At 35.5% G+C, this 22684-nt stretch overlaps 1 protein-coding gene across 1 annotated transcript in view; it reads right to left on the minus strand.

Annotated features, from left to right (window-relative positions):
* The window catches only part of CNTNAP2 (contactin associated protein 2), a 788332-nt gene that overhangs the window by 65607 nt on the left and 700041 nt on the right, over positions 1-22684 (minus strand). Inside the window, exons 17-18 of the mRNA XM_058182711.1 lie at positions 7942-8160; positions 526-762 (exon numbers count right to left, since the gene is read on the minus strand). Of these exons, the coding sequence (XP_058038694.1) occupies positions 526-762; positions 7942-8160 (456 nt within the window). The remainder of the gene's footprint in view (positions 1-525; positions 763-7941; positions 8161-22684) is intronic.

Raw genomic sequence — 22684 nt, forward strand, 5'->3', positions numbered from 1 at the left:
ATTTTTCTGAATCCTGAAATAAGCGCTTGGTCTTATTGCCATGCGGTCAAAAGCCCAATTGGGTTTATTATCAGGGGATGTCTTATTTTGGGGAAAACAGGGTAGTACTGTTACTTCTATTTACTCAACTAAGTTTCTCTAAGTGCAAAATAATAGGTTTTTCTTTCACAGAAAAATCTTTAATTTTTCTGATTGCTAAATTCTCTCTCTCATTTCTATGTTCATGGTGATAGATTCAAATATATATTCCATATTCCTTCCATGTAAATTTGTGAATTTAAAAAGGTGATTCTGCAGATAATGGCCAGCCATGTTTTCTATACACTGATTAGAAAAAGTTATGTGTGTATTTTGTTTCAAAGTGTTTTAAGATTTAATAGATGGAAAACAGTAACATCCTTGCATTATTCTTGGAAACAGTACAACAATCATGCATTCTTGTTGTCAGTGACTCAGGAATCAGCATATTTCAGTTCCATTTATTTTTCAGAAAGTATGTCTAGCTTAACATTATGAGCTGTTTACCTTTACTGCAGAAAGGACCATCATAAGCTGTCTTGGAGCAGTCACACGAGTATCCATTATATTTTTCAACACATTTGCCACCATTTTTGCAATGTATTCCATAGCTTGTGCAATGGCCAGAACAACCAGGTTTCACACCTGGGGTAACTTTTGCTCTCTCTTCTAAATCCAGAGTCAATCCATTCATTCTTAAAGAGCGAATGCAACCCAAAAATCCTTTCTGTTCACCTGCAGCACCTGAGGAACATAAAATGCCAAATAAAAAATGAACCAAATGAACAGAAAACTAATGAACTTAATGAAACATGAAGAATAGTTTCAGCTGAAATTCAGAAGCCAAATAAAGCCTTGTAAATGGAATTTTGTTCATTCTCAGTTGCCATCCCAGAGATATAAGTATATGGGTGGAAGGATGTTTATTTTAATAGGTCTGATTGAGATTCCATTACATTTTGGAGTGAGAGAACTGAGATTTGCCCTGTTCACAATTGTTTTTCTAAATGTGGAAACCATAGAAGGGCACAATAACTTGAAAGGGAGAGAAATTTATTTTTTTGCTAAATAGTGACTGAGTAATCTTTATGTTTTAAGGTAAGGCTAGAAAAAGAAATAGAACTCAAATTAAATTAATTAAATGCAGCAGAATTAAAAAATAACAGTTGCAATTAATAATTTGCAAAAGGAAGAAGCAGATAAAAGAAATGCTCAGTTTATCTGCAAATGCATTATTGTTCAACATGAATAGTGGGAATTTTTCTAAACTTATTCCTCCAACAGCTATTGGATTGATTCTTTACATTCCATTGTTAGCATATTTAGTAATAATAACCCATATTAACATGATCTCAGATTGCTATCAATAATTATTAGATGATGATCTAATAATGATCTGATAATGCAATAATAATGCACTACTGTTTTCAAAAGCTAAATAGAAACATACTATAGATTTTGTTTATGGAATTTCTTTATGGAACAAAAGGTGAAAAAAGGCACATATATTAAGTGGTATATGGAAAGAAAGAGTAACATGTTTAATAAATTGATTGTTCTTTCAATGTTAATTTTTTTTCATTTACTTTTATAATATGCAAACTTCATCAGTCATAATCCCCAAACCAATTCATTTGGCTTTTCCCAGAATCAATGGATACCTCTTCGTCAGACATGCAACGTAGTTTTTGTTTATTGTGAATCAAGTACTCCTAGATATCTTAATTGTTTTAAAAGATACGTAATAAATCCTAAAATATCCACCTGGCAACAAATATAAGCAGTGGTATAACCGTAAAAGATATTCTTTTTATTCCTCTTATATCCTGTTTCACTTACCCTTTGAAAATAAGATTTGATTCCTAAAGCATCTATAAATATCATACGTTTTCAAACTTTATGACATTTGCTCAGTTCTAGAAAAATAATGCTTAAAATATTTTTCTTAAAAGTCATGCATTTCTTAGCAGCCAAATGTACATGGAAACCAAATCAGAGAGGTTCTATATATATGAGAAGTTTAGGGTCTCATTCATAGCATTTCTTTCTGTGTGGAAGGCTTCAGGTTCACTTCTCAAAATAGAGTATAGCAAAGCCTTTTATTTGAGAGCTGAAGAACTGGTAAATTTCAATATAGCACAGCTTTTAAGATATCCCAAACAATTTATTTTCTTATTATTGTTGGAAGAAATGTCCATCAGGGTTCAGTTCCAAGTGGGAAGAAAGACACTGGAAACATGGAGACTGCTTGGAAAGATGGATTAATGGTGGATGTGGTTTGAGGTTCTGGGCAAAAAGAGCGCATGGGTGAGAGGGATTTATACCCTCTGTTGGGCTTTGAACTTGCTTTCTGTTCCTGTGGCAAGAAATGTATCCTGATTGGTTGTCAGACTCCCATGCTTGGTTGAATCCTGCTGGGTGATGTAATCTTCCCAGGTGCCATGTGGAGAGATGGGTAGAGGACTAATCCTATTATGTCCTGAGAGTGAAGGTCTTTTGTGTTGTACATAACTTGGCCCAGCCTTTTGTCTTGTAAATAACCAAACTATCTGCTGTGGGCTGGGAGCTGGGGCTGAGTTTCTGTCTTAAGATTTCTATTTCTCTTTTAGGGGAAATATTCTGCCTTTTTAATATTTTCTAGAATATTTCATTTTTCTAGGAGAGGGGTGGGTGCTAACTTCCTACACTATTATCTCTGTAAGGCAAGGACCAGTGTATTATGTTATCCTAGCACCAAATCGAAAAATTGACCAGCCACGTAAGTGGATTTCCTGAAAGCAGATATATGTTGAGGGATAAAATCAACACTGTGTGAAATGATGAAAAGAGTAAGACAGAAAATTCATTTTCTCCTATGTTAATAGAAGTGGAGCAATGAAATAAATTAAAATGATGTATAAGCCTTCAGCATCTTGGCAGGTACCAGATCAACAGAGCTGAAATGGCAGCATAGCTTCCCCAATTGTATAGTCATTATTCATTAGATTTGTTCTTTATTTTTTTCTTCCATAGATCTCTAAGAGCTAAAAAAATGATCTTATATAACAACCCTTTTATTAAGTATAAATTTGTGAATTGTTCAACACTGAAGCAGACATTTCTCTTTTAGGTTATACCCAAAGTCAATGAGTAACTGTAACAAGTGACTGAGGATTTTCATCAGCAGGTTTAGCCAGCATTTGTCATAACTGGGGATATTGGGATACAAGCTTCTGGTATTTGAACTGTTGATTTCATCAACATGTACATAAAGCTGCTGCATCACATTATACAGAATTATACAAGATAACTATTCTGTTGAAACTATCTTCCTTGGGGGATTAGTGATTTGCTTCAGAGGATTATGCTAATTTTCGAAGTGATAGTTTGTTATTTGGCTGCTTCCAAGTCTTCATGTCTTGATAGACATCAGTTTACCAGCATTCTATTAATAACTGCTTCTTAAAATCATGTGTGCTTATGCTTGTGCTTTCAATTTTTGTAAAAATTTGGTTCTTCTTCAATGTCTTGCTTTCAGGTTATGTGTCCAAAATATTTAAGCTTTAGTTTCCTAATTAGTGCTTTCAGTGAGCTATCTGTTTTCCTTCGTCTGATAATTATTTGTTCTGCATTCTACCAAAAAAAGGAATGCATTTCTTAAATCCCTTTTGTGTCGGTTTGGAAACTTCTTTGGTACAGTTTGCTGGAAATCAGATATGTGACAGGAATCACATAAAAAGTGATCTAAACTATAAAGCCATATGATAGCTATTTGTTATGCTGTTTAAAAACAAAGAAAATTCAAACCTTTAAACTAGGGGTAAATAACCCCAAATCCCAAGTCCATCCCTGCACATGATATGGCTGTCTCCAAATTGCACCATTGTATTGTGGATTCTGAACCACTAAAATATTAAATGAAATCCCTGATCATCAAAAGATTATCTAGCTATATCTTAAACTAGATTTATGGTTTGAAGGGTGCTTATTGATATATATTTTAATTAAAGAACGAAATGATAAGCCATGCCATAAAGTACTTTGTTTTGGCTAACATGAGATAGATACTTTTAAATACTGCTATTTGGGAGCATACGGATTAAAGTTATGCAATGCATAAGAGTAGGACTAGTTGTTAATTGTAACTGATTTTTAGACCATCTTTTAAATTTCTTAAATTGCACAAGCTATCACAACATTTTTCAAGTAAAAAAACCAAAATGCTAGTGTCTGTATTCAAAACTCCAAATGTATTTTGAAGGAAACTTTTGTTGCATCAGTCAGCTTAAACACTAAGTTTTCAGGGGCAAACTTGCCTGAATCCTGTCTGATGGGAATGGAGCAAAAATAGTAATTTCATCTATTGTGTTTTGTTTATTAAATGTTCTATCTAGGAAAGCTGAAGTCTAGGATTAGGGTTCTATTTTGAACAGATTTGGAAGTTGTGGAATTATTGGATGACAGATATTTTAAATAAGTAAATAAATGTGAAGTCTTTACAGCATCACCAGGATGTGGAGTGACCACAGACATACAGAAAAGGCATTGCACTTTCAGTTCAACATAGTTTCTGCTTACCAACATAGAGCTGACTATAGAGTTCTAGTCGAGTATGGCCTTCCGTGGGAGCCTTCCGGATCTCTCTAGGGAACTGATCTACTTGCAGGCTGGCTTCTTTGACATTGCGCTCTGCAATCACTCTATGCCACTGATCGTCAGTGAGAGGATGGGGTGACTTGACAATAATTTCTACTGGGCCATTTCCAACATTAAATGAGAAAGATACATCTGTGGCAGCTGATAAGAGAAGATTAGAGAAATATAAGTATAATACAGATTCTGCTAATTTGTGATTTTTTTTAAAAAAAATCTCTACTTGCAATTAAGTTTATTTTAATGAATTTACAGCATAGATTTTGAATGTGTACAACAAAAGATAATCTACTGAACAAAATATCCATATAACAATGAATTCAGGTAATAAAAATGGCTTTAGTTTTTAGTTACTAAACAGAGTGATTGCTAGAACTTGATTAGGACTAAGGATATTCCAGGAGGAGTGAGTCCAAATGTAGGGCCTGTGGCTGAGAACGCCTATCTTCTCTAGTCACACCACACTTAGTCACACTCTCAATTCCCCTCTCCTTCAAAAATATATCTAATACAAAATATTTCCTAAATTTACTCATATGCTATTCAATATTTTTTTTATCTGATACTTATTTTAAATATAATCAATCCACATTTTCCATTCTAAAATATATTTTTCTAGTGTATAGTCTTTCAAGTAAGCGGAGATTTTTGTCATCTCTGCCAGATTTGATACTTTGAGTGTCCATTCTTCGATTGTAGGTAATTCTTCTTTCTTCCAATACTGAGCAATCAAAAGTCTTGCGACTGTTATTAAGTTCAAAATCAATTTAGTCTCTATAGCTGTATAGTCCATAATTATTCCTAGTAGAAAGAACTGCGGAGTAAACTTAATCTTCTTTTTCAAAATATTCTGCATGATCCACCATACTTTAATCCAAAATGCTTTAACTTTTTTACAAGTCCACCATATATGGTAATAAGTAGCATCTTCACAATCGCATCTCCAACATTTAGCAAGATCTAATATGTGTTTCTTGTAAACAGGTAATGTCATTTTTAAATTGTTTCAAATAATGAAATACTTTCCTTCTCTTCTACGGTGAGTTCAGGCCATTAACATTCCAAGATAGGAAACTTTTGGAACACCAGCCGCAGATCACATTTTACTTTAGGCCTTGCTCCTCCACTGTTTCCGTTGTAGTAGTTGCCAGTTGTTGTTGTGCCTTCATCTCTTGTTCCTTGCGCTTAGCAGCAGCTCTTGTCAACCTTTGTTCTTTTGAATCTAAACCCGTCGTAGGTATTTCCAACACTTGTAATAAATCTTCTTCCATCACAATCTGTTCTTGTACCTGCTTCACTTCTCTTCCTTCACTTCAGCCTCCTTCTTCTAGCTTCCAATGGGGGAAGACTTCCAACTTTTAATACCTCAACATAAAATTCTTTTGCTTTTCCAACCGTATTGAAACGATGTACTTTCCCTGCATAATATACTATTATACCAGTTGGAATATCCCATCTATATTCAATCTGATGTTTTTTAAGTTCATTCACCAGGAAGGCAAATTCCTTCCTAGCCCTTAACATTTTTGGTGGAATTTCCTTTAATATCAAAATATCTTGACCAGCAATCTGAATCTTCTCCCCCTTATATGAAGCTTGCAAAATCTGATTTCTCACTGTTCTGTTTGTAAAATAAATAACAACATCCCTTGGCAACTTTTTGCCTTGCTATCCAAGAATTCACACGATATATTTTATCAATTTGATAAGCCACATCTGCTGGACGAGCTGCTAATATCTCAGCAAATACTTCAGAAAAATTTCCTTAAATTCTCTTCCTTATTTTCTTTCAAACCTCGAATTCTAAGAGCAAATTCCATATTTCTATATTGTATCAAAACTATTTCATCCTCTGTTTTTCCATTTTACTTTGAAATTCATCCATTTTATTTTCTAATTTTAAATTATGTTGCTTAATTTCTTCAACCTCCTCCTCCAATAAAATCACATTCGTTGCCAAACTTTGTACTGCCATTACAAATCCTTCTTTAACTTCTTTATTTCCCACTTGAATTTCTGATATCTGCTCTTTCATTTCAGACATCTCATCAGTTATTACTTTAAATTTTTCTTCTATAAAGCCTTTTAAGTTCTCTTGTAACGCCTCTAAATTCAATGTTCTAGTCTCTGCTGTATGAGCTGGAGAGGCACCAGCTGATAAAGTTCCAGAGCTCTTTGTTACAGTAGACTTTAATTGTTTGGCTGCCATCTTCTATAAAATTATATATTTATTTATTTCCAACTTAATATTCACTTTAAATCTTCTTAACCTCTAAAAAACACAGTCTTTTAAAGCAGTATTTAAAAATCTCCCCTAGATTCTATCAGCAGGCAGCAAAGAGTTAAAGAGTAAAAGCAGCAAGTAACATGCAAATTACCAACTGCAGACAAACGCTGAAAGTATCACTTTCGCTTTCCACTCGTTAACTTGTTAACAATTCGCCTCCATTTTTTTACTGTTTTCAAGCTTGTTACAAAGTATCGGGGAATCGGCTTGGCTACTTGCATAAAGTTCTCCCACTTTCGTTCTGTCCGGTATAATCCTTTATTGTCCAAAATAAATCTCGGCGTTTGGTCGTGGTGATTGGTTCCGCCAAAGCAGAAGAATCCTCGGATCTGGAGCACTTCGGGTTACTGGAGGGAACTTAACCCTTCAAACCCCTTTTTTCTCAGGGGCTTTAGGGAAATTCAACCTCTGCCCTCAGCTCACCACCTTCTCCTTCTCCCGAAGAAGGGGTTTTCCGAACCGCTGGACAGCAGATTTAAGCTGTCCTAGCGATTCCACATAATCCAGAGGTTGGTGATCGTAAAGATCACCGCCATCACCTACGGTGCCAAACCGGAAGTCCCAATTGTAACTGATTTTTAGACCATCTTTTAAATTTCTTAAATTGCACAAGCTATCACAACATTTTTCAAGTAAAAAAACCAAAATGCTAGTGTCTGTATTCAAAACTCCAAATGTATTTTGAAGGAAACTTTTGTTGCATCAGTCAGCTTAAACACTAAGTTTTCAGGGGCAAACTTGCCTGAATCCTGTCTGATGGGAATGGAGCAAAAATAGTAATTTCATCTATTGTGTTTTGTTTATTAAATGTTCTATCTAGGAAAGCTGAAGTCTAGGATTAGGGTTCTATTTTGAACAGATTTGGAAGTTGTGGAATTATTGGATGACAGATATTTTAAATAAGTAAATAAATGTGAAGTCTTTACAGCATCACCAGGATGTGGAGTGACCACAGACATACAGAAAAGGCATTGCATTTTCAGTTCAACATAGTTTCTGCTTACCAACATAGAGCTGACTATAGAGTTCTAGTCGAGTATGGCCTTCCGTGGGAGCCTTCCGGATCTCTCTAGGGAACTGATCTACTTGCAGGCTGGCTTCTTTGACATTGCGCTCTGCAATCACTCTATGCCACTGATCGTCAGTGAGAGGATGGGGTGACTTGACAATAATTTCTACTGGGCCATTTCCAACATTAAATGAGAAAGATACATCTGTGGCAGCTGATAAGAGAAGATTAGAGAAATATAAGTATAATACAGATTCTGCTAATTTGTGATTTTTTTTAAAAAAAATCTCTACTTGCAATTAAGTTTATTTTAATGAATTTACAGCATAGATTTTGAATGTGTACAACAAAAGATAATCTACTGAACAAAATATCCATATAACAATGAATTCAGGTAATAAAAATGGCTTTAGTTTTTAGTTACTAAACAGAGTGATTGCTAGAACTTGATTAGGACTAAGGATATTCCAGGAGGAGAGAGTCCAAATGTAGGGCCTGTGGCTGAGAACGCCTATCTTCTCTAGCCTACACTTGCCTAGACTTTTGAAGTAATTATCAGCAGGTCCTTCCTGTAGGCACTCACATTTGAAAAGGTTTCGACTATCTACCAGTATTATGTCTTATTGGGCCTCAGAGATGATAACCAGCACTTGAATTATAACAGTAACAGAGTTGGAAGGGACCTTGAAGGTCATCTAGTCCAACTCCCTGCTCACACACTTTCTGATCGATAAGCTAAGCATCTTAGCCACTGAGCCACCTAGCCAGGCTTAATTAGACCTAGCAATCAAGACAGCAACCTCAAAATGGGTGTTTCTCTTGAGGCCACACAGGGTGGACATTGTAATATTTGAAACATAGGTTTTATAGTGTTGTTGCACTGGCTAACTAACATGGGCTTTTTTGTATTTTAATTTTCAACTAAATTGCTAATAATTTCCCATAAACCTTAACCTTCAAGAAAAGCTTCTCTTTCAGAAACCAGGACAGGCAGGAAAGCATTCAATATATTGTAGATAACAGTTTCCTTTTCAGCTGTTTTCAGGCCTCCATGAACAAAGAAAACAGTCCAGCAAAACCTTGGGAAGCACTGAGAATGTATTTTACCCATACCCATTTTGATGTTTTTTCTTTGCAAATGTTTCTTTTATACAGAATACAATGCTCTTTTTTATGGCTATGCTCACATATGACTTGATTCTTGTAATGTAACTAAACAGATGACTATTTCTAAACAAATCAATTTTTGCTTTGAAGTTCTTTGTTGTGCTACCTATAAAAGTAAATGTAATTCATTTTTCCTGGTTCCCCCTTTTCATAAGGAGACACCACTTTATCAGAGTACTCTAATAAATTGGTTTTAAATTATTGTCTGATTTGGTTGCTTATTGGAAAAGGTAAATTGAAGCGGAACCTAGGGCCATATTAGGCCAACATTCTACAGTTCCATTAATCATCCCCCCTTAAATAATCATTTATTATCTTTTAACCACACACAATATGCCATCTGAAGAAAAAAGGAAAGCATGGATCATCCCTCGATAGGGAACCCTATCTACTTCCTCAGGTTAATACAAGTTCCAAAAACAGTATTACAAGACAGGACCCAATCCACATCAAAATGAAACAGTCACTTTATCTGCATGGAAATCTGCAATATTATCCAGATCACCGCTATATCTTTTCCTAAAAGAATTTTTGTAACTCAGAGTAGAGTTGCCTCTTAGGAATCTTCAAGCACATTAAGTTTGAATATGAGTGTTTGTCATTGCTAAATTGCATCTAGTTTACTTTAATTTACAGTTACAATATAACACAATGAATGGAAACTAAACAAGGAGAAACCTAAAAATAAGGAGAAATTTCCTAACAGTGAGAACAGTTAACCAAGGAATGGCATGCTCCAGTTTTGGCACTCAGTGCTGAAAAGGTTAGCCGTCACTGGTATAGAATCTCCTGCTCAAGCAGGAGGTTGGACTAGAAGACCTCCAAGAACCCTTCCAACTCTGTTATTCTATGTTCTTAATAGTATGAAATCTTCTTACACATTAATTAAGTAATGTGATAATAGTTATAATTTTTTGATGGGACCTTTTAGGATAGGCAACTAGCTATATTGTTTCATTTATGGAAATCTTTTTTTAAATAAAGTTTTTTATTTATAATACAAATTAAAAACAGTGGACATAGCGTGACATCTCTGGTTTAAACATTTTAATCAAATTTTGTCATATAATTGATACACTTCCTTATCGCTATACATATTTACACTAATTATCACTTCAAAATACATATATTCTTTCATCTATATAGATTATTTTGATATCTAATTCAATCATATCTATCATAACAAACTAGCATAAAAACTTCCAAGAATTTTACTTGTCTATGGTCCTATATCCCAGCATTTCTCCTCCTTTCCAGCCAATAATAAAATTTATTCCAGATTTCATAACACGCTGGTTCATTCTTATCTTTACGTTCCAAGGTTAGTCTGTCTATTTCCACACAAATTAATATTTTAGCTAACACTTCTTCTTCTGAGGGGGTCTCTGTTTTTCCATTTTTGTGCAAAAGCTAATCTTGCTGCTGTTAGAATGTGTAACATTAGGTAAATTGTGCTCTTGTTGTATTTGCCCTCTATAATACCTGTAGAAAGAATTCCAGTTTTGCTTCTATATTTTGCATTAGTATCTCCTCTATCCATTGTCTTATCTGATGCCAAAATTTTGCAGCTTTTGGGCATTCCCAAAAATGCCCAAATTTTGACACAAATTGGAAAATACTAATTTTACTATTATACTACTATTTTATAACAATAATAACAACAACAGAGTTGGAAGGGACCTTGGAGGCCTTTTAGCCCAACCCCCTGCCCAGGCAGGAAACCCTACACCATCTCAGACAGATGGTTATCCAACATTTTCTTAAAAATTTCCAGTGTTGGAGCATTCACAACTTCTGCAGGCAAGTTGTTCCACTTATTAATTGTTCTAAATGTCAGGAAATTTCTCCTTAGTTCTAAGTTGCTTCTCTTCTTGATTAGTTTCCACCCATTGCTTCTTGTTCTACCCTCAGGTGCTTTGGAGAACAGTCCAACTCCCACTTCTCTGTGGCAGCCCCTGAAATATTGGAACACTGTTATCATGTCTCCCCTAGTCCTTCTTTTTGTTAAACTAGACATACCCAGTTCCTGCAACCGTTCTTCATATGTTTTAGCCTCCAGTCCCCTAATCATCTTTGTTGCTCTTCTCTGCACTCTTTCTAGAGTCTCAGCATCTTTTTTACATTGTGGCGACCAAAACTGAATGCAGTATTCCAAGTGTGGCCTTACCAAGGCATTATAAAGTGGCACTAACACTTCACGTGATCTTGATTTTATCCCTCTGTTTATGCAGCCCAGAACTGTGTTGGCTTTTTTAGCAGCAGCTGCACACTGCTGGCTCATATCTAAATGGTTGTCCACTAGGACTCCAAGATCCCTCTCACAGGTACTACTTTTTTTTTTTTTTTGCATTTATATCCCGCCCTTCTCCGAAGACTCAGGGCGGCTTACATGTGTTAAGCAATAGTCTTCATCCATTTGTATATTATATACAAAGTCAACTTAATTGCCCCCAACAATCTGGGTCCTCATTTTACCTAACTTATAAAGGATGGAAGGCTGAGTCAACCTTGGGCCTGGTGGGACTACTATAGGTACTACTATTGAGCAAGGTACCACATATACGGTACCTGTGCATTTTGGTTTTTTTGCCTAAATGTAGAACCTTACTTTTTTCGCTTACTTACTTACTTTTAATAGTTACTTTACCTTATTTACTTTTTATAGTTTAAAATATATTGTTTTTTCATATTTTCAAAGTCTACTATTATATAAATATATAAAATACATTTTTATGATAATTTTGATTATGAACTTTAGTTTTCTGATCTGAAGCCTCATACTATTTTATATACAAATCTCTCCAGAATAAAAGATCTATTAATATTGTTTTATCTCACTTTTTGGGGAGGACTGGGGTTGTGTGGGAGTCTGCAAATGTTGCCCAAGCATATTCTAAATTATTCATTCTTGCACTAGATCAGGGGTCTGAAACCTTAAACACTCAAAGAGCCATTTGGACCTGTTTCCCACAGAAAAGAAAACACCGGGACCCAATAATTTAACAACTGGTGTGACTGGGTGGGTGTGGCCAATCTGACTTCACTCACTCCCACCCAGTCACATGACCCCCAGCCATGCCTACTGTGCCAGTCATTATGGCAGAAAAGCAGTTGTTAAATTATTTGCCTCGCTCAGCCCCACCTCAATCCTCCCCTCCCAGCCACTTCTTGCCACACCTGGCCTCGGGTGTGTTGTTCATCTTTCTCTCTCTCTCTTAATTGGTGCAATTAACTTCTACATTTTACTTTTTGATTTAAAACAAAAACAAAAGCATAAAATCGTCAAATATCTATTATAAAACATTTCATGCTAAAGATATGTTCTTTCTGTTTTAATCTTTTGGATATAAAACTCCCTTGTGAAGTAACTCATTTACTGTTTTGACTAATTGTTGTTATTTGTTTTGTTTTTAAAACACTGGGCTTTATTTATTTTTGGCATTCTAAGATGCACTGTGTTCCAAATAACATGCCTCAAGGTGTCAGTTTTTCCTGTTAATTTTTTTTGGGTGGAGACAGATAGTAACATGGATTAGGTAAACTAAATAATGACTTGCTGCTTATAAGCAAATGTGCTGAGCTATACCTGTGCATTGCTAACAGATGTTCAGACTTGCAAACAAGTTGAAAACCACCAACATAAGAGCACAAATGTGCCTACCATTCCTGTCCTATTGTTTCTTTCCACATATATATATATATACATATATATGTACATATATATATACATATATATGGAACACTTTGCAACCCAAGCTCTAGAAAAATCTGATCACAAACCCAAACTCTGGCTCAGATACGTAGATGACACCTTCATAATCTGGCCACACGGGAAAGAAAAACTTGACAACTTCCTCACACACCTCAATAGCCTACACCCCAAAATACAGTTCACCATGGAAACAGAAGTTAACAACCAACTTCCCTTCCTAGATGTCTTAGTCTACAGGAAACCCAATGGCTCCCTAGGACACACCATCTACCAGAAGAAAACACACACAAACCGCTATCTGCACGCACTCTCACACCACCACCCAGCACAGATCAACTCCGTAGCCAAGACACTCATCTCCAGAACAAAACGCTTAGCTGACGAACAACACCTAAAAACCGAACTACACACTCTCACAAACGTACTAACATCCAATGGATTCCAAAGAAATAAGATTACCAAACTAATCCAAAAAGAACCCCCCACTAAAATCCAAGACAGAGAACAAGAAAACGGCACAGCCCTCCTCCCATATATAAAAGGCACCACAGACAGAATCAGCAAGATCCTCCACAAACACAACATCAAGACAACATTCTGCACAAACCAAAAAATATCCACCATCTTAAGAAACCCCAAAGACAAAATTGAGTTAGAAAATCAAGGAGTATATGAAATCCCATGCACCGCCTGCCCCACCACATACATTGGACAAACCAACAGAAGAATAAGTGCATTGAAGAACACAAGAACTCAGTCAAAAGAGGAACCAACTTCTTCCTGGTCCAACACCTTAAAGCCACAGGACACGATATTGACTTTAAAAGACCAGAACTATCGCCAAAACTGAACACTTTAACAACAGAATAATCAGAGAAGCCATCGAGATAGAAAACGCCCACACAGCATGAACAAAGAGATGATACCTCCGCCTACCAGCCATTTGAAACCTCCCCTTATTGACAAACGTGTCCCTAACACGAGGAATGACACCAGACCCACACTCACGAGGTCCACACAGGATGTCACCACCACACATCCACCCAGAAAGCAGACCCAAACCCACACTGATCATGAAGCACGATTAAGGACCAGAAGCCAGACCGCAGCTGCAACATTAGCCATTTCAAACCCCTCCAATCCATACATGCAGCAGACTGACACCCACTGTGAAGATGTGGCACGACCGCAAACACGAAGCCGGACAACAGCTGTGCAGCTCACCAGCTCAAATCCCCCTGCAGCTCAGACTAATCTGAGCACAACCAAGCCCCCACCCAAAGAGGACACACCCCCAGCCAATCAGAGCACAGAAAAAACCCCAGCCAATCAGAGCACAGCCAAGCTCCCACCCAATCAGTTCAAACCCCCACTAGCAGTTAAAAAGGAAGAAACAGCTGCAGTCACACATTGCTCCCAGAAGCACGAAGCTGAAGCCTGAAGATGACGAATGAGACTTCGTCGAAACGTCGCCAAGACACTTCCAATTTTACGCGGGAGAAAACCCGAATAATCAAAGATCTACATACAAACACCTGCAAAAACCTCAGAAAATATATATATATATGCTTACACTTCCTTGTTACTCCTCATATATATGTTTATATATTATATAATCCTTTGTGTTATGCTTGTGTATATTGTTATGACAAAATTAATTAAATAAATAAATAAAAAACATGCATCCTAGGCCCAAACAATGGCATCTATCTAACTACCGTATATCATAAAATATCAGTGAGATCTTAAAGACATCAGCATAATCTGTGCCATATGGAAAGCTAAGTGGTAGATAGATCTACCTGGCTGGTCTGGCCAGGCTGGTCTGGCCAGTTCAAAAATATCTTAATATTAGGCCAACTATTTGGTCTTTTAAAAATTAGAAACCTTTTCTAATATGATCAGGGTCTTTCTCCTCTGCCAAGTTGTTACTTGTCAAATCAGCTCGAGTTTTTTTTTTTTACTGTTGTAAAAACTGTAAAAACAGAAGTTGTGAATGCTCCAACACTGGAAATTTTTAAGAAAATGTTGGATAACCATCTGTCTGAGATGGTGTAGGGTTTCCTGCCTGGGCAGGGGGTTGGACTAGAAGGCCTCCAAGGTCCCTTCCAACTCTGTTGTTGTTATTATTATTAATGTTATTATTAATTGTTCATAACCTTCCTGAGAAGTATTATTTGGTATTCATATTATAAAATCAGTATATAATGATGAGATCAAGGCAAATGTTATGATTGTTTCATGGTATAATCTGAGCATTTAAATTCATCTTTGGGGATCAAAGATGACAGAAAAAAATAAATAAAAGAGAGTTGAATAACTGAAATCCACTACCAATAGCATTGTAAAAAGACTCAAGAATGTCTTAAATCAATATTCTCTATTATGTTAAATCAGTATGGCATGCAGGACAATTCTATATACAGTATTCAATGACTCTTTCCCAGTGTAAGCTTGGTATTTTAGCCTAAATCCTGATTTTTGACAATAGTAACAATCTTTTTTGTGTAATTCACTTGCATTTTACATTAATTGTTGACCTAAAATTACAATAGGAATTCAGAGAACTGTAAGTGTGAAACAGTGCCTTACGAAATATTTATTGAAACGTTTTTGAATGGCACAGTATTTTATGTATATTGTCATAGGAGTTGTTATAGGGTGCTATATAGAAGATTGAAATTTTTTATTTCAGAATGGTTAAAGATATCTACACCAGAAATTTTGATATTTTATTTCTGAGCTGCCAGCTATTTAGTCCCCTTGTATATATATTTTAAAAATGCATGCATTTTATTTTACATTTAATTATATAGACATTTTTCTCTCTCTCTCTTTTTGGATTTAGGTATTTAAATTAGTTGTGTGTATGAGTAGGATTATGATATTCACCTCTGACACTATTTACTTTCTGGCTCAACTTTTTTAGACAAGCCATTCACGACTTTTCTTGCCACAGTTGTTAAGTGAATCATTGCAATTGGTAAATTAGAATCACAGTTGTTAAGTGAATCTGGCATTGACTTTGGTTGTTAGAAAGTCACAAAAGGTTATCATATGACTCCTGGACATTGCAATCATCATAAATATGAACCAGCTGCCAAACAACTGAATTTTGATCACTTGACCATGGGGATGCTGCAAGGTTGTAAATGTGAAAAATAGTCATAAGTCACTTTTTTCAGTACCATTGTAATTTTAAATGACTACTAAATGAAATGTTATAAATCGAGGACTACATGCGTTTCCATTCTTGGGTTCCTCCTATTTCATTCAGCAGACAGAATTGCAGAATCATCAGGTAAAAAGAAGGGAGGAGGCTTATGCTTATATATCAACAACAGCTGGTCTCAGGATATAATGATAATATATAAATTCTGTGATGAAAACTTAGTCTTGACTTATCAACTGTAAACCATTTTACTATCCATGCGAGTTCTCCTCATTTCTACTAATTGCTGTTAGATCTAAACAAAGCAAACTTAAGGAAAGAGCTACCAAGATACTTTCAACATGTCAATTGTCCCACTATTTATTTATTATTTATTTATTTTTGTCACGCAGTATATATAAGCATAAGCATGTAATAACTATACAATATATAAGCATATATATAAGTATGAATATGTAATAACTATATTAATTGGATATAACAAAAGGAAACAATAGGACAGGAACGGTAGACATACTTGTGCTCTTAGGCACACCCCTTACAGACCTCTTAGAAATGGGGTGAGGTCAGTAGTAGACAGTTTTTGGTTGAAGCTTTGGGGATTTGGGGAAGAGACCACAGAGTCAGGTAGTTTATTCCAAGCATTAACAACTCTATTACTGAAGTCATAATTTCTGCAATCAAGATTGGAGCAGTTAACATTAAGCTTAAATCTATTGTGTGCTCGTGTATTGTTGCAATTGAAGCTGAAGTAGTCTTCGACAGGAAGGACATTGTAATAGATGATTTTATGAGTTAAACTCAGATCATGTCGAGGTTCTAAATTTTCTAAGCCTAGGATTTCAAGTCTGGTGGCATAAGGTATTTTGTTGTATTCAGAGGAATGCAGAACTTTTCTTGTAAAATATTTCTGGACATGTTCAATTGTATTGATGTCAGAAATATGGTATGGGTTCCAGACAGTCGAGCTGTATTCAAGAATTGGTCTAGCACTCTAGCACTAGAGGCAAGAATACTTTAGATCATTGCTACACAACACTAAAAGATGCTTATTGGTCCTTACCACGAGCAGCTGTGGGACACTCTGATCATTGCATGATTCAACTTGTACCTGCTTACAGGCAAAGACTTAAACCACAAAATGACCTTTAAAGCGCTCCATGGCTTAGGACCTGGGTACTTACGAGACCGCCTGCTGTTACCACATGCCTCCCACTGACCCGTACGCTCCCATAGAGAGGGACTTCTCAGGGTGCCATCTGCCAAACAATGCCAGCTGGCGGCCCCCAGGGGAAGGGCCTTCTCTGTGGGGGCTCCCACACTCTGGAACGAGCTTCCCCCGGGTTTATGCCAAATACCTGACCTTCGGACATTCCGTCGCGAACTGAAGACACATCTTTTTATCCGCGCGGGGCTGGCTTAAATTGGAATTTTAATGTTAAATTGATTAATTTTTAAACGGGGTTTTTTAGTATGGCAAATTTTAATCTGCAGGCTAATTTAAATAAGTTTTTTAAATTGTATTTTAACCTTTATATTGTATTGCTGGTTTTATCTTGCCTGTACACCACCCTGAGTCCTTCGGGAGAAGGGCGGTATAAAAATCAAATAAATAAAATAAAAATAAAATAAAACCAACAATTAAATCAGTGAAGACTTGAACTGAGGAGGCAAAGTTAAAGCTACAGGCCTGCCTTGACTGCACTGATCGGAATGTTTTCGAAAGTACCTCTGAAGACTTAGATGAACTCACAGATATTGTAACATCATATGTCAGCTTCTATGAAGACCTACGCTTAGGTCATACTGAAGGCAGCATAGTTCTATGTTTTTTAAGCCCAGAATTTCAAGTCTGGTGGCATAAGGTATTTTGTTGTGAGCGAAGGAGTGGAGGACTCTTCTTGTGAAATATTTCTAGACACGTTCAACTGTATTAATGTCCGATATGTAGTGTGAGTTCCAGACAGATGAGCTGTATTCAAGAATTGGTCTAGCAAATGTTTTGTATGCTCTGGTTAGTAGTGTGGTATTACCAGAGGAGAAGCTATGCAAGATTAGATTTACAATTCTTAATACCTTTTTGGCAATGCTGTTATAGTGGTCTTTGGCACTTTGGCATCATTAGATATGAGTACTCCAAAGTCCTTGACAGAGTGAGGGTCATCTACAAGGTCATATTCATTCAGCTTGTATTTTGTGTTCTGGTTATGTGTGTTTTGTGTGTGTTCATATGGAAGCATTATCAAACCAAGACTAAAATAAAATAAAGTAAACCGAATATTGAAAAACAAGTGTATTAAAAAAGACAAAAGACAAAAATACATATACAATACATGTATTAACCCAGGAGTCCTAGTGATGCAGTTGGTAGAATGCAGTATGGCAAACAAACCCAGTTCAATCCTAGGAGGGCTTAAGGTTGACTGAGCTTGCCATCTTTCCAAGGTCAGTAAAATGAGGACCCAGATTGTTGGGGGCAATATGCTGACCTTGTAAACTGCCCAGAGAGTGCTGTAAAGCTCTATGGGGGTGATATATAAGTCTACATGCTATTGCTATTCCCCTAATTGAATATTGATAAATATATTCCAACAATGTTAGTCCCCCGCCCACCTTGTAAAGCATGCCCAAAATTTATAAACTTTTATATCTATTTGCAACTTATTTTACCTATCATTTAGCTACTATATATAAAAGCAAAGCAGTTAACAAGTAAAACAACAGCAGAATTACACTTCAAAAATCCTCTGTAACAATATATTATTGTATTTAATTCACATAAAGTCTACTACAGCTCTTTATTTGTTACAAATCACCACAACCATTATCTCTGATCTCTCCAGGATTAAATATTCCCATCTGCTTCCTAATAATAAAGCTTTTCCTTAAAAATTTGATTAGGGAGTTTTCTAAGAGTTGTATCTCATTTCCCAAAGTCATAAAACTTTACTATGAGTATTCCATAGCTTCCTTTGTTCAACAAGTTTCTCTGTAAACAAAGACATAATATCTCTTGACAATTGTTGTCTGGTTAGATGTAATGAGTCCATTCTCCAAAGTAGATCCATCTTCCCAAAAAAATCCAATCAAAGATGGATATATTGTCCAATTGGATATATTGTCAGTTTCCCAATCTCCACCAATCTTTGGAAAATCCAATTTATCACTCATTGATTCTGTCAATTCCACTTTTGTAAAGTCCATATGCCTTGTACCTTCTCAAACACATATACTAGTTCCAAACCAAATTCTTGTTGTAAGTCTGGTTTGGCTGCAGTTTCTTATATCTAGATTTCCTCTTTAGATTGATTTAAGACCATTGGTATTTTATCAAAGTTTCCAATTTAAATTTGCAAGTTAAAGACCATTTTTTCCCTGAAGGCTTCCCAAAGGGCTTTATCTTTAAGTTGGTGCATTGTTTACTCTCATATCGTTTAGCAACGAAAATTAAACAGGGGGATTAAACAGGGTAGATGCAGAGAACCATAAAATGATATTTCTCACAGTAAAAACAGATGAAGAAGAAAGGGGAAAATTTTGATTTAAAAAGAAAAGAGCTTCTGGAACATGATGAAATGCAAAATAGTAAAAATCTAGTATAAATGTAAATTTTGTCTTGTTTTTTTTAAAAAATCCTCCCTCCCTCCCTCCCTTTTTTGGGATTTGAATTTTAATTTTCTGAATAAAAGTAAAAATGATTGATACAAAGCATTATCAAACTTATTCTGCAGATTTATCAATTACACACATATATCTTGATTAAATTCTTAAAAATGTTTGAATATTGAAAAACTTTTATGGAAGTACTATACTAATTGACATTAGAAACAGGAATACTCCTCGGAAAGTATTGATGATTATATATCATATAATCTTCCTAAAATATAGGAAAAGTATGAGCAAATTCTGAACAGTTGAATAAGTGCCTTTGAAATAATAGAAGCAATTAACAGAGCTAAGACAGGAAAATTCTTAGGACCTTCAAAGAATTTTATAAAATCCAGATGGTAAATCACCATGTGGATTTCATAAAATCTTTGAAGATCAATTACTTCTTTTGATGAAAGATTTAATGAACACTATTTCACATAGAAACCCTGTGCTGGAGTCATGGAAGAAAGCCTATATCTCTTTAATACCTAAAGAAGGAATTGACTTAACCTCTGTGAAGAATTACAGGCCAATTTCTCTTCTTTGTAACAATTACAATCTTTTCACATCTATTTAAGCTGAAAGACTTAAAAAAGTTTTACAGGATTACATACCTGAAGACCATTATGGTTTTTTTTAAACCCAAAAGATAACTAAAAGATTACGTAACAGTAATCTTGGATATAATAGAACATTTACAACAATGTAATGACAAGCAGATCACATTCATTTTTGTAGGTGCAGCAAAAGCATCTGATAATTTGAACTGGGAGTTTTAAAGTAGTTGAAAGGATAGATTTTAGATTGAGTTTTATACAGAGTTTGAAGTCCATCTATGCATTCCACAAAGATCAGATTATAGTGAATGGAAACTTAACATAACATGTGAAATCCAGAAAGGAATAAGACAAGGGTGTCCTTTATCCCATTTATTTATTCTGGTGTTGGAATTGTTAAATAGGAATATTAGACAAGACAACAGGATTACAAATTAAAGCAGTCCATTATAAACTTCATGCTTTTGCTGATCATTTGGTATTGATTGTGCAAGATTTGTTAGAGTATATTGAATATATTATGAAGATTAAACTATTTGGAGAAATGGTGGGCTTAAAAATAAATAAACTAAAAATGACAATATTGACTAAGAATATGAAGGTGTAAGATTGGAAGAAATTGAAATTTAAAACTGGTTTTAAAATTGCGAAAAAGGTAAAGTATTTGGGAGTGAGTCTTACAGATGAAAATTCTAAGTTATATAAAAACAACTATGTTAAAATATGGAAGGAGATAAAGTCAGATTTAAGCACTCTTTTTATAAATAGTAGATATAGCTATTTTACCTTCTTCAGATTGCAGGAAGTAGACAGAGAGTTTCATAGATTGATTTAAACTTATTGATATCCATCCATTACTCCAATAAACAATGTAAGGCATAGCTCAGGACATGATGGTAACAATTATAATCAGACTGATTAATTTGAGCAGAATACTAATACTAATAATAATACTAATAATAATCCCCCGGTGAGGCACTGCCTGGACATGGTTGTGGGGCTTCTGTACTCTGAGGAAGATGAGAGCTATGCCAGAGGTTCAACCATACTGGACAGGTATCATCAGAGGAGTCAGACAAAAAGTGTCTCTCCCATAAAAAATATGGTAAGACCTAAATTTCAGAAAGCCATACCAGCTTGGATGTTGCCCTGTTTAACAAGATCTGCATTAGATGTTGGAGTTCCTAGATATCTGGTGAAAAATGAGCTACAGAACTCAGAAATGTTGGCTGAGCAACCAGGATCAGCAGCTGTAGAACTACTGGAAGAAAAGATGTTTATCCATCACAAATATACAGTGATTGAAAACAAAGAAATAATGATGTTATTAGAGAGCAAGTCCAACAAGAAGAGGATATTTGAAACAAATGCACCAGTTCTGGAAAGAACAATATCCAGAATCAGACATAACAGAACAGAGATTAGCAGATCAACACCGATTTATAATATGAAATAAAGCATTCACAGAAGCAGAATTGGAAGAACTGCAAAAGTTTATCCATGGCAAAGAAATCAAAGCCTTGCCATAAATAATTCAGAATGTAGAGGCAAACCAGGGAGAGTTGGTAGTAGAGGAATCCAACAGAGATATACAATTGTTTTCATTTAGAAAACAGGCACCCACTCCTCTGCCTCAGGAAGAGCAAAACCCTGTAACAAAAGAAGTAAAAGAACTGAAACAAAACATAACTGAGCATCTAGAACAGCACAAAAACATTAGAATAAGGCTGCCTGCGTTGAAGCTTCTTCCAAAGAAACAACTAGCACAATCATTAAAAGATGCAAATACTGCAATATCAAGTATAAGCACCAACTCACTGCATGAAACAAACCAACTAATGTACAACAACACAGCTGCAGTTATAACTGAATAACTGGGATGCAAAATCAACAGAGTAAAAAAAATTAAACAGTGCACCACAAAAATGGAAGACTAGATTGGAAAATAAGATTAGCAAATTGAGATCAGATACAAGCAAACTAGAAGAGATGAAAGAAAAGAAGCTGAAGAATAAGAATTCCAAAGAATAGCTAATCAAGAAATATCACTTAGAATTAAGGAAGATCAAGGAAGCACTGGAAATAATAAAGCAGCAAAAAGCAGAAATAGCCAAGAAGATTAGCAGATAAGAAACTCAAATTGCAAATTATAGGCAGAACTTGCAATTTCAATCCAATCAGAAATGTTTCTACCAATCCATCAATGGAAAAACTGCAGTGAATTAGTCAGTATCTGACAAAGAAGAAACTGCAATTTTGGGTGCAGATATTGGATAACCCAAAGAAATACAACAGGGATGTAGCTTGGTTAAAAGAGGTGGAATTAAAAAAAGAGGATGAAATGAAAGAACTGGTAATAACAGCAGAAATGGTAGAGAGAAGATAAAGGAAGATCAAGAATTGGTCAGCACCAGGTGAAGATGAACTGCATGCTTTTTGGTTGAAACATCTAACTAGTTTATAACCAGTCATTGCCAAG

The sequence above is a fragment of the Ahaetulla prasina genome, chromosome 4, assembly GCF_028640845.1.
Source record: "Ahaetulla prasina isolate Xishuangbanna chromosome 4, ASM2864084v1, whole genome shotgun sequence".
Classification (NCBI taxonomy): Eukaryota; Metazoa; Chordata; class Lepidosauria; order Squamata; family Colubridae; genus Ahaetulla; species Ahaetulla prasina.